The following is a 17,106-nucleotide window of genomic DNA, read 5'->3' on the forward strand; positions in this document are numbered from 1 at the left end:
AAAAAATTCCGATGGCGTACCAAAGGTTTTTTTAAAATCTCATCTCAAACTTGGTGCAATCACAGGAAAGTCGTTCTTTTATTTTTAGCCTCTACTGGATCACAAATCTACAAAAAAAAAAAAAAAAAGGAGAGATCACAATTCCAGACCAGTTCCATCTCTCTGATCTCTAACTCCTTTTTACCTGATCAAGCTCTTGTTGGAGAGAGAGAGCGTGCGCGATCGATGGGGGACACTGCTGTTGATTTTTTCCTGGAGACGTTGAAGCAGCTTATAATGAGCTCCGAGGTCGAATCAATCATAAAAGAGAAGCATCAGCTCGAATCTCTTGAGGAAGAGATAGAGTACATGAGAGGATTCCTCAAGGTTACGGAGAAGAAACGCAACGAGCATTCAATAGTGATGAATCTGGTGAGGCGGATCAAAGACGTGGTATCTAAGGCAGAGAATATCATAGAACTTTTTGTAGTTCAAGCTTTCAAGGCTAATCATGCCCCTTATTTTCTTCGTCAACATCAGGATCATTCTTCCCTTGACCTTGAAAGTGTAAAAAAGGAGATCAAGACTCTTACGGCTGAGGTAAAGCAGATTTACGACGACAATATGTATGACATTAATGGAGTAGCAGGCAAAAAACTCGAGCACTCTTTTTCCAAACGAAAAATCTATGAGTACCGACCATTGGGGGAGAGAAAACGTACCGACGGCCGCCGGCGGGCCGTCTCCGGCCACCGGACGGCCGATCCGAGCCGTTCAAAAATTCTAAAAAATAAAACCGAGGGGGTCAACGCGGAAATCAAGGGCATCCGAGGTGTTTAGGGTGCTTGATCAAAGCACCCTTTTTTCGTGTATATATGTACACACATATATACACGAAAAAAGGGTGCTTTGATCAAGCACCCTAAACACCTCGGATGCCCTTGATTCCCGCGTTGACCCCCTCGGTTTTATTTTTTAGAATTTTTGAACGGCTCGGATCGGCCGTCCGGTGGCCGGAGACGGCCCGCCGGCGGCCGTCGGTACGTTTTCCCTCCCCGTGGTCGGTACATATAGCAACACTCTTTTCCAAAAGTGAAGGTATTGGTACATTTTTTCAGAATTTTAATATTCAAAAACTAGTTAATGTTCTATGAGGATAATATCATGTCATAAATATGATATAAGCAAAGCAAATTTCTTTAGCGACAAGCTCAGGAAAATGGGATAGGAGAAATTGTTCTATTCCAAAACACATATTTAAATTTTTATTACCCTTACTATGTCCCTATTGGAGAAAACGTATGTGATAGGAATTCATGCTAAAATCATAATTCTAAAATATACTCATCAATCAAATTCACGAAATTAAATAGATAGAGAAAGAAATAGAAAAGTCTGTGGCTTTGGAAGGATGCACTCCCTTCTATATGGGGTTGGATGGTGCTCTTTCCCTAAGATATAATGACCTTCGAATTCTCTTCTGTGCAGCGAATTCAACTCACGAACAATGTAGTTTAATTTCCTACCCTCTAAACAATAGGAGACTAAGTTTTCAACTAGTCCCACGTTATTAATTTTTACTTGGGAAATACTCTTTTAAGAGACCAACTATCATCCAAGTAAGTGATTAAAATTCGTCAATGACAAATCAATAAAATATATATGTAATTAAAATGTTAAATTAAAACAACAAGCCACTCACATAACTTTTGGCTTTGTCTTTGATCATAACCCTTCTTTTTTATTTCCCAACAGGAGGTTCAAGTTCATCAGGAGGGAGCAACACCTCGAAAAAGGTAGAAGAAAAGGTGGTGGTTGGTTTCAAGGAGGAGATAGAGACATTAATGGGAAAGCTTCACGACATTGGAGAGGGTGGACGGCTAGAGATAATATCAATCGTCGGTGCAGCTGGAGGCGGCAAAACCACTTTGGCCAGAGAAGTGTATGATCATCCTTTGATGTCACATACCTTTGAAATTCGTGCATGGGTCAATGTTTCTCAAGATTATGATAAGACTATGAAGAGGAATTTGTTGGTTCGGATTTTGGAATCAACGTCCTCAAAAAAACATGGAGATTACGAGAAGAGTAGTGAGGATAAATTGGGAGAAGAGACGCACAAATGCTTGAAGGGTAAGAAATATCTCATTGTTATGGATGACATATGAGGCATTGAAGCCTGGAATGATATCCAAAGATCACTCCCTAAGGAATGCAATGGCAGTAAAGTGTTGTTCACTAGTCGACTACTTGTTGAACCTAATGGCATCCACTGCGTCCCTCATTATTTGGCTCCCTTACCAAAAAGTTGCAGTTGGAAGTTGTTACAAAAGAAGGTATTTAATTCAGGGAAAAAAAGAAAAGAAAAGAAAGTTAGTATACGTATTATAACTAAACATAGTGATTTGAACATATGCTTCGTTGTACTTTTGTCATAAGTTTCCTATTTCTAATTTATTTTTGAAATTTTCTATTCTAATATTTCTTATTCTTGTCATAGGAACTGTTACAGTTATATACATCTAATATTGCACATCTATGTTGAACAGATATTCGGGAAGAAATGTTGCCCACCAGAGTTGGTTGGCGTCGGTGAGCATATAGCAGAAAAATGTGAAGGACTACCACTCGCGATTGTCGCAATAGCTGGCATCCTGGCAATGGAAGACAAGACACTCGACATGTGGGAGGAAGTTTCCAAACGTTTAAGTTCGATCATTGCCAAAAACCAGGATGGCTGCATGGAGATACTAGAACTTAGTTATAATCACCTGCCTCTTCATTTGAAAGCGTGTTTCGTTTATATTGGAGGATTCCCTGAAGATTCTGAAATCCTTGTACGCGAGTTGATATGGTTATGGATCGCAGAGGGGTTTATTCAGAAAAGTGAAGGGGGTAAAAGCTTGGAGGCCGTAGCAAAAGATTACTTAAGCAGTCTTATTGACAGAAGTCTTGTAATGGTAGCTAGGAAAAGGTCCTTCGGAGGAATTAAAGCATGCCGTATCCATGATCTTTTGCGTGAATTATGCTTGAAAAAAGCCGAGGAGGATAATTTCCTTGTGCAAATTTACGGGGATGATATTTTTCCACCTTCTACTGCAAATAAGCATCGTCGCCTCTTCATTGGCAGCCAGTTCTTTCATGAGTTTTCCTCAAGGCCTTGTACTCAAAACCTTCGTTCTTTTCTGTGCCTCAGCTTGCAAAACACCACTCATTTATCGTTTGAATCAAATCTGTCATTCTTTGTTAAAAACTTTGAACTTCTCAAGGTGTTGTGTTTTAGCTCCACTGAATGCCGAGGAAAAATAGGAAGAGGACATCTAATTCTTTTGAGATACTTGGCCCTTCAGTTGCCAAATGACAGATCGGACTTTGTATCCCCATTTTCCTACCTCTTCAACCTAGAAACCCTTAACCTCAAAGCTCAGACAGATAACTTGGATTTTAAAACCATTCCATTGCCTCGCGATATATTTAAGATGGTTAAGTTGAGGCATCTATATGCTAAAAGAGGGGTATTCAAATGTCATCTTAATTGCCTTTATCTTGACGCAGCAGCTACAATTGGTTTTGAAAGTTCGTCCAAGTTGGATAGCCTGCAGACCTTGCATCCAATATGTCCTTGTGAGGAGTGCCAAAATTTCTTGGTAAGGACTCCCAATCTTAGGAAGCTAGGATTTTATGGAAAACTAATATCCAAGGATTTTGTTTTGATGCTCCCCGACCTAGAGTTCTTGAAATGCCTTGAGACACTCAGTTTTGAAAACTGCAGTTGGATCGACCCAACTAGTGTTTTGCCAGTGCTGAAGTTTCCTCCGACTATTACGCGTCTAACTTTGAATTATACATGCTTAAAGTGGGAGGAGCTATCAATCCTCCAAGCCATGCCGAGCCTTGAGGTTCTCAAATTATCAACCTGGGCCTGTAAGGGAGAAGTTTGGAACACAAGTGAACTTGAGGGGTTCTTTCAACTCAAGTACTTGAGGTTGCAAGATCTGGACATCCAAGAATGGAATGCTTCCGAAGATCAATTTCCGAGACTTGAGGTCTTAGTGGTTAAACAATGCTTTTATCTGGAGCGGATCCCGATTGAGTTCGCTAATCTAAACGAACTTCGTGAAATTGAGGTGAGGAGGAGCTGTCGCTCCGCGGAGGAATCGGCCAAGGAGATTCAGGAAGAGCGAAGGAATACAAGAGGAGATGATGATTGCATAAATCTCTTGGCCACATCTAATATCTTTTAATCAGTTCAGTGGTCAAAGAAGGGTGCAGGAACTATTCACCCTAGGAGTACTTGTATTCTAGATTGCTTTGGACTTTTTTTGATAATTCAACAACACAATCTGTTTTTTTCCACTTCGATTGTTTTGACTATTTAAATAATTGCACGCCTGTTGATTTTTTGTTTTAAATGTTGAGTTCGCGAGTAATTTAGGTAAACATAGAAAAATGTCTTTCATCACACAAAAATTTTTTTTAGTTCAGGTTAAAATGAATGGCTAACACTTGCTCGAGTGTCGGTCGGCCGGTCTCACATCCCTTGGTGAGTTTCCACCATTGTTTTGAACACTTGGAAAGTTTTCGCCAAGAACAGGGTGAACTTGTATCGGCACTATCTGCATCATGATAAACAAAGTTTCTAACGAAAATTGCGATTCCCATTTTATCTTCAGAACACCCCAAAAACAACAGTTTTCCATATAAAACAAACACAAATTCCAAACAAACATTGCAGAAGGACATAAACAAAACAAGGTTCTTACAACTTCAGATGAAACAACTAAACATTTATTCAGAAGGACGAAAACGAAACATAACTGTTGGATCAAAACAATCTCCAACATTCCAATAACATGTATTCCGTGGGTTCCACGCCGTTGAGATTTATGATGCAGCTATTGCGTATTTATTCGGATTTCCATGAGGATAAGGGCGGGGTGTCTGAATCCGTCCAAGTAGAGACCATGCCCCCATATCGATCACCCTTAACTGCATCGGCGGAGGCAATGGACTCGAGCTCAGCCATTTCTTCAGGGCTTAGTTTCACTGACAACGCTCTGATGTTCTGATTGAAGTTTTCCATCTTGGTGGTGCCGGGGATGGGACACACGTCGTTCCCTTGGTGATGAACCCATGCTAGCGCTAGTTGGCCGGGGGTGCACCCTTTCTTCGCTGCCAATTCATTAACCCGTTCAAACATGGTCTTGTTATGCTCCAGATTCTCAGGTTGGAACCTCGGTAGATACTGTAAGCAACGGCATACATGGTTCAGCATCAGAACAGTAAATCCAACATCGAATAGGATCAATGACATAATACATTATATGCATGATATGGAGCGATGAAGGATCAATCAGAATGTCATCTTTTCTAAGGGAACTAGAGACTTTTGGGGGATGAAAAGGCAATTATCCAAATATGCTTTTGTTGTCAACGCGTTTTAATGATATGCATGATGTAAACTGACAAAGTTGCAAATAGAGCCATCCGATTGTAAGGAAAAGAGTCTGATTCGTACAAAGAAAGTTATATCTTCAGGAGTCTATATATGTTGTAATCTCCCATCAGATATACAACGGTATTCTCTCTTCCCTTGTCTCCTCTCTCAATCTCTCTAGCAAGGAAAGAATGAAGGGTAAGCTTTCTACTCTGGATTCTAAAGTGATACCCATCATTGTTCAATCGGTTTCGAAGGATTCGGGATATATATCACAAAGGGTTAAGTCCTGATCCGTCCGCTTCAGCATCTCTTTTTGGCTTCGAGTAGAAACTCCGCTGAGAAAGCTCATGGTAAATATTTTAACCAGAATGTAGTTCAATACAAAAAGGAACAAAAAAAAATGACATTTACTTGATAAGTGTTCAAAAGGTTAAGGGAGAGAAGAATAAAATTGCAATCCCTGGACAAAATGATGGGTCAATTATTAGCTCATAAGGTCATTTATAAGCTAAAGTTTGCAAAGCGACGAAGTTCTGGGCAGTCACAATAACATTATGATGACATTATGGACTGCCTAGCCCTGTATGTCAATCTCAAAGTGAAAAAGTAAGTGTACTATCCACACACCTTCCGGAAGTCATCATTTGGAATACTGTCAACTATCTTCGGACCTGATGAAAAGAATCCTCTTCCCAACGGACTGTACGCGACAATCCCAATGCCAAGTTCTCTGAATAGTCACAACGGGAGACAACATTAGAAATACCATTCTTATGACTCCATAAAATTTTATTTAGCAGAATAGATGCCTCACCGGCAAGTAGGAACTATTTCTTCCTCCACATCTCTTGACCACAAGGACCATTCCAACTGTACTGCTGTGATCGGGTGAACAGCATGAGCCCTTCTGATTGTTGCAGGAGAGACCTCAGATAGACCAACATACTTTATTTTCCCCTCTTCAACCAGTTTCCTCAGTTCTCCCATCTGGTGAATGACGAGAAACAAATCAGGAACGCTTGTGAAAAGCTTGTTTCAGAAATAAATAAAAGAAAACCAATGAAAATATTGTAGACACCTGCTAAAAAAACTTGTATAATTAGAGGAAAGAAAATACAAATAGGATTGTCATGCAACTTGACTGCCAACCTAATGTCAGTACGATCAAAGAATATTGAGCACATCATTAATTGCAGTACATATGGTTCTCTGGTGTAAAAGCGTCGACAGTCTAAACTTTCATTACGTCAAGAGGCTATGGTGCCAAAGAAAGCCACCTTTCAAACAAGCATGACAGGCACAAAACTTCAAGCATATCAACTCAACAACCAGCATCAATCCAGGTACATCTTCTTGAATATACAAGAATATCAACTTAATCCAATGACGAGCCTATGAACTCACAACGGATGGCCTAATATATGGATCGACGTCCTCTTGTAATTAGAATTCACAAAATACAAGAGGAACTGTTAGTTTCAATTCCACCTTAGGACCATCCTTTGAATGAGCAAAAGTAATAACCTTTGCGCGCTAAATCTTGATCGAGCAATCTTTCCAAAGAGAAGGTTTTTTACTAAGCTGAAAGCAGAAAACAGATCAAACATGAACAGTTTGAATTGGAAAGGCTCATGACAGAAACAATCATTTTTCAATTGGGGATGGTTGCATCAAGGCAAGTCAAAAAAGCATGTTCAAGTCCCAAAAGTTGTCTGATCAGATGCCCACTTGAATGTCTGAAAGAATCCGAAATCGAAATTTGTGTCCCAAAATAAAAATTCAGAACTCGAAACAAGTCTGTAATGGAAAAATACACTAGCTAAGACCCCTTTGATTGGTCTGGCCATTAAAGAAATGTTGCCTTTATCTTTCATCCCAACTTGAAATGGAAACAGAACACGATCACATTACGCAACAAACATAAACACACAATGTTATATACTCAATTTATACATGTTAGAGAAAGGCTTTTAGTGGTCAAACCGTGATTTCAATGGGGACACGAGTGTCAATCCGATGCTGATAATAAAGATCAATGCAATCAATATCAAGCCGCTTCAGACTAGCTTCACAAGCAGCCCTTACGAAGGCCGGATCACCGTGCACCTCCATCTTTCCATCGGCAGTGAAACCGAACTTGGTCGCCAGTTCAACTTTCTCTCTAATCTCGCCCTTCAATGCCTGCACAACATCAATAAGGGACCATTTAGATAGCTATGAATCTGAAACCAAGAAATTTGATTTCCAGAAAAGAGTGGATTGGAAATAGAGCATAAGAAACTCATTGAATCATTACAATTATAGATCACCAAAACCTTTAGCCACAAGTATTTCAAGTAACTCCTATTAAACAGTAATTTCTAATCAAACACAATAGACATCCCAACCCGATCGATGTCAAAATCCTATTAAACAATCCCAACCGGTCATTTAGAGGTTTGCTCCCTGCTAAGCATCAGATTTAAAACCTCATAGACACGATAAATTCTTGCAGGGTCAATCCTTACGAGTATTCTCCCGAGTTTAACTGGGGCCCTGCTAGTGAACTGTGTGATTGGCCTCCATGAGTTGACTAAGTTGCAAGTAAGCTGAGTTATCTCTCTCTCTCTCTCTCTCTCTCTCTCTCTCTCTCTCTCTCTCTCTCTCTCTCTCTCTCTCTCTCTCTCTCTCCTGAATTTGTAATTCATCTCTTCTTCGTTGCAATCCGTACACCATCGTAACCAAATCACCATTTATACAACCCGGCATTTGTTTGAGTTCTATTGCATGCATTCCATTTCTGTATGTGGCCTCATCAAAAGAAATCCCTATAAAGCTACAAACCCTAGTTTTTGAGCTGTTCTCATTGCATAAGACAGTATCACAATCCCCTTGATTTTGAACTCCATCGTTAATTCGTTATCCAAACGGATGCTAAATTTGACCATTTTTTTTTAATCAGCGACAGGCAGTACTGTTAGAGTAGTAAGATTAGCACATTCGAAAAGAAGAGTTGAACTCTTAACGGCCTCTTTTCCTGTTCGACTAAACTTTAAAAAAAAAAAAAATTAAAAAAAAAACAAAGAAACCAAACCTTGCCAAGGAGGATTTCGTTGGTGTGTGGGCCGTAGATGTCGGAGGTGTCGAAGAGAGTGACGCCGGAGTCGACGGCGTGGTGGATGAGTTTGATCATATCTTCGTCGGGCTTTGGTGGGCCGTAAAAGGCCGACATGCCCATACAGCCCAGTCCCTGTGCAGAAACCTCTAGACCTTGTGAACCTAGCTTCATTCTCCCCACTTTACCCATCTCTCTCTCTCTCTCTCTCTCTCTCTCTCTCGGTTTGATAGTTGCAGAGGGATGGGAATACTGGAGAGAGATGTGAAGAGTGAACTGAAATATATATATAGGATTTGTAGAAGGGGAGAGAGTACCGTTGTTATTACTCTCAATATGGGAAAAATAAATACATACTCCCTGTCCCTCTTACAGTAAACGAGGGTAGCTTTGTCTAGCTCAAGTTGGGCTCACTTATTAAATAAGTTAAAAATTTGAGTTTAAACTTGGTTCGAGCCTTAGCGAGTCGAACTTAATCATTTATTAAATGAATCTCTTTAATCGAGCCTAACTAGCGAGCTTTTGTCGAACGAACCGAACTCGCGAGCTGCTCAATTCATTTACAGCCCTGCCTCCAAAGTGCTTGAACCCTGCAGAAAGCCGTGAGGTTTTTTTTAGATAAAAAAAAAATACTTTTATGCGAAGTATTTTAAAATACTTATATGCAAAGTATATAGTATACGTATAGGTTTTGTGGAAGGGGATGGGAGAGAGTGCTACCTCATCGCCTACGTATGTTTCGCCGAAGGAGTGAGTGCAACGTCATCGCCTACGTTTCGTCCCGCTCCAGTTTGCTAACGGCATGTTTGGAACTCGAAAAAAAGAGGGAGGAAACTTTGAGGGAATAGTGGAGGGAAATTTATTGGGCTTGATTAATTGTATGGTTATTTTCTTCCATATTTCCTTTTATACAAAAAAACGCATGAGAAATTATTTTCCCTTTTCCTTAGGTTCTAAATAAACCTGTGTTCAGTCCAAAAAATGATTGAAATCGTTAACTATATAGAACTCGTCGAGAAGGCTATCCATGCTGGAAATTAGCTTTAATCTGGCTTCGTTTTTTCTATATGAACAGATTGCATTTGTGCACAAAAAAATATATATAAATAAATTGTTTGAAGTTTAAAACCATAAATAAATTGTTTGAAGTTTAAAACCATAGTTGGCTTCCCATTTCTCCTCCTGCAAACGTTATAGCCAATGAAGTACTTCAATCCAAATGAACTTCGGCATGGATAATCTTCCCGACGATTTTCACGAAATAAACGATTTCGATGATTTATTGGATCCGAAACATATACTCACAAAAATTAAAACCCGGACGAAACTTGACCTTTGCAAATTGGACCGAACCCGGTCTGTACCTCCTCAACACGGGCTTCAAAGAAATGAGGTTATCATCTATGAAAAAAATCAAGTTAATCAGACATCGGTGATAGCTTGATTAATAGTAATGGTCACACGAGAAATAGACAGTTAAATTATGCTTCGTTCATGTCAAGGGGATATTGATGGCGGTTCGATCGAATTTTTTGCATGTAAACCCCATAAAATGAACAAGTTAGATCGTGAAGTGAGACCGTATTCTATTTTACGTGACAAGAGGGTCTCGTGAAGAGATTGGGGATCATCATTCCTCATAAATAGTACTCCCTCCCCCGTGTTTGTTAGTTCACAAACATATTTTTTTCCGTCTCTTAATGCTTGTCTCTGTTTGAAAGTCAATGAGCAAATTGTGTCAATTGTACTCTTTTACCCTTATATTCAACTATTGAATTAATTGATTGAAGGGTAAACTTGGAAAGAAAAGTATTGTACAAAGTAATCGTGATGTTCCTTAAAAAAATTGGAAATTCTCATAACAAAAATGCTACTGGTGTAAAGATTTTGTTGTGGGGCCCACCACGGATCCCATACAAATGATCCGAGCCGTTTATTAAATGTAAAACATTTTTGTAAGGGTTTCTGTAAAAACTCAGCTCAATCCAATACATATAGGTGCTTGATCTAATTATTTAACTTTTCATTACCCGAATATCTGAATGAAAATTTAGATGATTGGATCGAGCACTTATAGGTATTAGATTGAGCTAATTTTCTACGGGGGCTCTTGAAAAAATATTTTACATTTAATGAATGGCTCGGATCATTTGCGTGGGACCCTTGGTGGGCCCTACCTCAAAATCTGTTCACAATCTGTGCACAAATTTCTGTACCAGTAGCATTACTCGGAGGCGGCGGCTGGCAATTCTTTCTATTTTTCCAGTTGATTAACGACGTAGGCAATTACGTTAGCAGTAGGCAAACAGTCATAACCTCCACATTGTATAAATTTGGCGCGTACATACTTTCCCACCTCTGCACAAAAACAGGGGAAAACAGAGAGAAAAAAAGAAGTAGAGAGAGATGGAAATGGTGAGGAGAATGAAGCTGGGTTCACAAGGCCTTGAGGTGTCTGCGCAGGGGTTGGGGTGCATGAGCATGACCACCGGCTTCTACGGCACCGGCAAGCCGGAAGCCGAAATGATCGACCTCATCCACCGCGCGATCGAGAGCGGCATCACCTTCCTCGACACCTCCGATTGCTACGGTCCACACACCAATGAAGTTCTCCTCTGCAAGGTGCTCCAAATCTCTCTCTCTCTCTCTCTCTCTCTCTCTCTCTCTCTCATGTGAGGTCATGCGGTAAGGAATGACTAGAAATGAAGAGAAAGAGAATTTATTTCCATGTATGGGCTAAAATTTAAAGCTAGGTAAACCTTGGTGGAGGGTTTGCCTGGTTATTCATTTCAGGGCTCCGAAATTAATTGATGTGCGCATAAATTGATCCGGATATCCAATTATCAAAAAGTTTGGCCCAAAACTAACAAACGTGAAATGTTTTTATTCTACGAAGATCAATTTGGCATACTACACCAGAGTGCATTCCTGCGCTACAGTATCCCAACCCGGATTTTCCACATGAGTGTAATTTTCAAATTTGAAGCACGTTAATATATAAATATATGTATCTGAAGTTGAACTGATAAGGGCAAGGTATATAACAGGCACTAAAAGGAGGGATGAGAGAGAAAGTTCAACTGGCTACAAAGTTTGGTGTCAACATTAGCAATGGCAGCACAGAAATACGCGGCGATCCGGCCTATGTGCGGGCTTGCTGCGAGGCCAGCTTGAGGCGCCTCGGTGCGGATTTCATCGATCTTTATTACCAGCACCGCATTGACACGCGCGTCCCCATTGAAATCACGGTATGCCCAAGCCACTTTCTGTTATTCTTTTTCTGACTGATTCACAATCAGTATATATATTTACGAAAGTTCATGCGAAATCATGGGGCTGTGGCTAAATTATGAACATTTGAACTTTGAAATGAAAGCCAATGCTGCATGTATGACCATTTGCTGGTTTGGTTGCTATTACTAATACTAGACCATCACCACTACAACGCAACTATTAAGCTCGACCTCCATACTCAAATGGTAACATCGAAACACCCGTGTAAATAAAAGACGAAGTTTTCTAGATCGGGGCTTCATAGTGCATTTGCTCATCTCTCTGTGACATATTTTTCCAGATGGGAGAATTGAAGAAACTGGTTGAAGAGGGTAAAATCAAGTATGTAGGACTGTCTGAGGCCTCTGCTTCAACAATCAGGAGAGCACATGCTGTTCATCCCATAACTGCAGTTCAGCTGGAGTGGTCGTTGTGGACAAGAGATGTGGAAGAAGAAATAATTCCTACCTGCCAGTGAGTTCATTTTTACCTGTTTTTTCATGCCTAAAATAAAGTCCAAAATTGTAAATTTTCCCCTGATTTGTTCTCGCCGTTATAATCAGAGAACTAGGAATCGGGATTGTCGCATATAGTCCTCTCGGCAGGGGATTCTTATCTTCGGGTGCCAAGATGGTCGAAACCCTGTCTACCGCTGATGTGCGAAAGGTATGTTCAGATATATCTGGTACTTTCACTACAGACTTAGTTTTTTTTCAATAATCAGTGTTCGGAGCACTTTACTTGACTGCAGAATAATCTACATATATATCTTCATGTAAGCGTAAATAACTGCTTGACATATATGTTAGTTGGTATATGTATTTACGTTCAGCAATTGGACATGAGTATAATCCTTCCACCCAGGGACCGGAGCAAGAAATTTGATATAGCGCATATGATCGAGTCACACAGAGTGGTGGAGTCACAACTAAGACCGCGACGGTTGTACGTGGTGGTTGCACATAAGTGACTAGAGAAAGAAAACAAGGAGATGTGAGAGAGTAGTATGATTGGACATGTTGTGACTATGAGAAGAAGGGATTTTTTTTGGGCAAATGGAAAAACTCTGGAAATATATTTATAAGTAGGATTTAGGGCATAGACAGTTAGACATGCTTGGGACACGGACACACAGAAATAGTATTAACATTGTGAAAATACAAATCGACTGTCACCACATAAGTATTCACGAACTAAATATCAATGAAAATTTTGATTCCGGACCAAGTTTTATAACTTGCATTTTAACCTCCCATTGTGTTCTTAAATTATCCACATTGTGTCCCAGTAAACAAAAAATAGGACACACTTTGAGGCGTGTTCAACACACATGTCCAGAAAGTATCGTGTCGTGTCCATGTCAGACACGCGTCGGACACAAATACACTAGACCGGTAGACATGTCCGTGGGAAGAACATTAACTTCCCTTCCTTCATCCCCTCTTGTAGATTGGCAAAAAGACAAGAAAAAGAAAAACAGAAAAAACACAACTATGGTTCTGAACACTGAAATGCATATCTTTTTTATTTTCAGAACATGCCAAGGTTCAAACCAGAGAATATGGAGCAAAACAAGAAGATATTTGAGCAAGTCAGTGAAATGGCAGCTAAAAAGGGGTGCACTCCTTCACAACTAGCATTGGCATGGGTTCACCACAAGGGGACCAATGTGTGTCCAATACCCGGTACCACTAAGATTGAAAACCTTAAACAGAACATTGGAGCTTTGGCTGTGGAATTAACAGAGGAAGAAATGGCAGAACTGGAATCCATAGCTTCAGCTGATGCAGTGAAGGGTGGTAGAAATGCTTACACGTCATTGACATGGTCTAATAGAGACACTCCACCATTGTCCTCCTGGAAACCAGAGTAGAATTACAATTTTGTCTGCGTCAGAGTCTTAAATAAAGGCCGTTACATATCGTATCGGCCATTATGTAACGGAATTTTGGGCCTCCAAGACTGTTATTACGTATAAGCTGATATATGACCGTATCACCAATACCGTTATCCGAGATCAGCACCTTACAAGGCCTTTTGTTGTCGGCACTAGTTGGCTTTGTACCCTGGTGGATACCGCGCGATATATGGTCTGTGTGCTTAATTGGATTGCAATCTTGAGGGACTTTCCCTGTCTTAGCTGTGTTTTTTTTGTATTTGTTAAAGAAATAAGGCTGACTGTTTCTTTCCACACTATATATTGAAATAGTAACATATTACGTCTATTGCAAAAGTTTGATAAACTTAGTTTTCTATTTTTTGTCCACTGAAATGAAGAAGTAGAGAGAGCAAAAAAGACGTTGAAAATGCTATCAATCTCCCTCCCACTCTCATACCGCACCCCAATCTGGTGTTAAGGAGTGTCGGGGCACCACACGATGGGGAGAAACAAGGGACGAGAGGCCTATCAACTGGAACACCTACCTACCTCTTAGATGTGAGTTTATTTCCGTGCACCTTTTTTCCCAATCTGTTTCCATGTATTCTGAACACATGATTTGAATACGAATTTACTCTCTACACTACCAAAAAAACTTGACAGATGAATGAGATTGTACAGTTTAGCTTAATGTTTTTACAGGATGTGCTATTGTGCTCTTACACTAGTTAGCCTTTTGAACTTCTACATTGAGACAACATCTATCACCCAGCTGCATACCTCTCTTCGAAGAAGCTTAAATTTTATTCGGGTTTAAATTCCGTAAAATTTATGCGTTTAACAGAAGTCGAACAGCTAAAGTTTTCCTGCTGAGCTTCAAACATAAGAACAAACATAGTTTTCACATGTGACTGAACTCGGATTTCAATCAGACGCTACAGAAGGACAAGCACAGAACAAAGTTCGATCTCTTACAACTCTGAACGAAATAACTACCACAAGCATATCTCACGTATATTCATTCTGATGTTACGTATTTAACAAGCTATAACCCGTGCCTAAAACCAACTACTGACACAATTGGTTGGATCAAAGCAATCTCAACCATTCCAATACAATGTCCACGCCATTGTGATTTGTGATGTAAGATATTATGCATGTATTCGGCTTTCCATGAGGATAAGGGTGGAGTATTTGAATTCATCCAAGTATTGACCATGCCCACGTATCTCTCACCCCTAACGGCATCAGCTGAGGCAATGGATTCGAGTTTAGCAATTTCTTTGCAGCTTAGTTTTACCGACAACGTTCCAATGTTCTGATTGAAGTTTTCAATCTTGGTGGTGCCAGGAATAGGACAAACACCGTTCCCTTGGTGATGAACCCGTGCTAGTGCTAGTTGGCCGGGGGTGCACCCTTTCTTTGCTGCCATTTCATGAACCCATTCAAACACGGTCTTGTTATGCTCTAGATTCTCAGGTTGGAACCTAGGTATATGCTGTATGGCAATTCAATGACAAAATGAATTCAAACGATAAGGTCAAGTTCCAGCTTCTAAGGTTATTTATCAGATATAGTGTGCAAAGAGATGACAGTATGTCGTCGACACTCACAAGTAGCATTATGATGACATTATGACTGCCTAGCCATGTATGTCAATCTCAAAGTAAACAAGTAGGCATGTCATATGCACATACTTTCGGTATTCATCGTGTGGAGTATTTTCAACAGTCTTGGGACCTGATGAAAATAATCCTCTTCCCAACGGACTGTATGCAAAAATCCCAATGCCAAGTTCTCTGAATAGTCACAAACGGAGATGACATTAGAATTTGGTTTTCCCTAAAATGCCATATAGCAAAATAGATGCCCTGCCGGCAAGTAGGAACTATTTCTTCTTCCACGTCTCTTGACCATAAGGACTATTCCAACTGTATTGCTGTAATTGGACAAACAGCACAAGCCCTTCTGATTGTCACAGCAGAGGCCTCTGATAGACCAAACCGAGCCTTACGTTCCAATCACTTGGGGTCGGCTACATGCATCCGTTTCCTCCATTAAGCTCTGTCAAGGCCAACGCCACTGGTGCATGAAGCAAAACTACTTAGTAACACTTGCGATCTTGTTCTGTGATAAATCAAAGGAAAAAGCAAAGAAACTAATTGTGGATACTTACCAAGAAAAAAATCTAATCGTGGACAAATGCAAAAAAAAACTTATATATTGAAGAGGAAACAAAGGAGGAACAAGATTGTCATGCAACTTGACCGCAGCATAATGGTACAATCAAAGAATTTCGAGTACATCATTAAACTGCACATTATTTCCAGTACATGCAGATACTTCTCTGCTGTAAAAGCATAAACACTCTAACGTCAGACTCAAGAGGCTGCGGTACGGTGGTACCAAAGAAAGCCACCTTTCAAACAGGTATGACAGGTATGAAACTCCAGCATATCAACTCAACTCAACAATGATAATTCGTGCCCCTATTCAAAGAAAGCGTAAAATGCAAACACACTTGTTTAAGTCTGCCTGCCAACTTTTGCTCATGGCCGCAAACTTTGTCAGTATGGACACGAACTTTTGCTTCATGGGCACAATGTTTTAAATGCGTGAAACACAAACACGCTTCTTACTGAAACTCTTGCCCAGTTTTGTGTAGAAGCGTTTCTAAAAGCCACCCTTTCCTTCTCACACTTCCGTCCTTTTTTAAAAAAAAAAAACTTTATTTAAAAAATGTGTTCACTAATAAGGGCCGGTTTGGCCTCATAAAAAACCGTTTTTTTGTCTTTATTCAATATTTTGCATTTGCTAGTTTTGCGTCAATTTTTTTTTGTGAGTTATTTGTTCATCTTGATTAAAGGAATCCAAAACATAACAAATTATGAACCAAATTTTGAATAATGAGAAAATAATCTAAAAAAGCGTACTTGTTTTGGATTATTTCCGTCTTCAGTGAAGTTTTTATGAGTTTTGATAATAATTATTTATTTTTTTAGATTCTTATCGTCGAGATGAACAGATAATCCACAAAAGATTGATGCAAAAGTAAGAAATGTGAAAATTTGAATAGAGATGTAGAAAAAATAAACAGGCATTATTAAGGCCAAAATGGCCCTAAGTTAATGCTAACATAATTAACAAATTTGGCTTAATAAATTCTTTGACTTATTTTTTTGTCTTTATTCAATTTTTGTGTGCATTTGTTAGTTTTTCTTCAAATTTTTGTAGATTATTGGTTCGTCTCGACTAGAAAAATCGAAAAGATGAAAAATTACGATCGAAACTCAATTTTTTTTTTTAATGAATACAAAAAAAAAGCCGAAAATACAGCTTCCTCTCTTGTCGAGACAAATCAATAATTCATGAAAATTAGACACAAAATTAACAAATGCAACAAATAATTGAATAAAGAAAAAATAAATAAAGAAGCCAATA

The 17,106-nt window shown here is 39.5% G+C and overlaps 4 protein-coding genes and 1 pseudogene across 5 annotated transcripts; 3 read left to right on the forward strand and 2 right to left on the reverse strand.

Annotated features, from left to right (window-relative positions):
* The first annotated feature begins 225 nt into the window (after positions 1-225).
* Positions 226-2,147, forward strand: LOC131317128 (disease resistance protein RPP13-like). Its single transcript, XM_058346699.1, has 2 exons — positions 226-628; positions 1,735-2,147. The coding sequence occupies exons 1-2, from the start codon at positions 226-228 to the stop codon at positions 2,145-2,147; spliced, it is 816 nt and encodes a 271-aa protein (XP_058202682.1).
* Positions 445-4,416, forward strand: LOC131316263 (putative late blight resistance protein homolog R1B-8). Of its 2 annotated transcripts, none has more exons than XM_058345577.1 (3): positions 445-579; positions 1,735-1,921; positions 2,529-4,416. In XM_058345577.1, the coding sequence occupies exon 3, from the start codon at positions 2,640-2,642 to the stop codon at positions 4,221-4,223; it is 1,584 nt and encodes a 527-aa protein (XP_058201560.1). In that variant the 5' UTR covers positions 445-579; positions 1,735-1,921; positions 2,529-2,639; the 3' UTR covers positions 4,224-4,416. The 2 variants fall into 2 exon arrangements, with proteins under 2 accessions (XP_058201560.1, XP_058201558.1); XM_058345575.1 differs by having other exon boundaries at positions 1,735-2,315; positions 2,529-4,415.
* Positions 4,417-4,621: 205 nt separating this feature from the next.
* Positions 4,622-8,832, reverse strand: LOC131316268 (auxin-induced protein PCNT115-like). Its single transcript, XM_058345582.1, has 5 exons — positions 8,493-8,832; positions 7,403-7,600; positions 6,234-6,406; positions 6,047-6,149; positions 4,622-5,224 (listed from the first exon to the last, which is right to left on the reverse strand). Exons 1-5 carry the CDS (start codon positions 8,703-8,705, stop codon positions 4,886-4,888), a joined length of 1,026 nt encoding a protein of 341 aa, XP_058201565.1. The 5' UTR covers positions 8,706-8,832; the 3' UTR covers positions 4,622-4,885.
* Positions 8,833-10,890: 2,058 nt separating this feature from the next.
* Positions 10,891-14,273, forward strand: LOC131316265 (probable aldo-keto reductase 2). Its single transcript, XM_058345579.1, has 5 exons — positions 10,891-11,135; positions 11,561-11,761; positions 12,088-12,260; positions 12,350-12,452; positions 13,321-14,273. The coding sequence occupies exons 1-5, from the start codon at positions 10,920-10,922 to the stop codon at positions 13,657-13,659; spliced, it is 1,032 nt and encodes a 343-aa protein (XP_058201562.1). The 5' UTR covers positions 10,891-10,919; the 3' UTR covers positions 13,660-14,273.
* Positions 14,274-14,443: 170 nt separating this feature from the next.
* On the reverse strand, positions 14,444-16,260 carry LOC131317129 (probable aldo-keto reductase 2; annotated as a pseudogene).
* Between the last annotated feature and the right edge of the window lie 846 nt (positions 16,261-17,106).

The sequence above is a fragment of the Rhododendron vialii genome, chromosome 2a (assembly GCF_030253575.1).
Source record: "Rhododendron vialii isolate Sample 1 chromosome 2a, ASM3025357v1".
In the NCBI taxonomy this organism is placed as follows: Eukaryota; Viridiplantae; Streptophyta; class Magnoliopsida; order Ericales; family Ericaceae; genus Rhododendron; species Rhododendron vialii.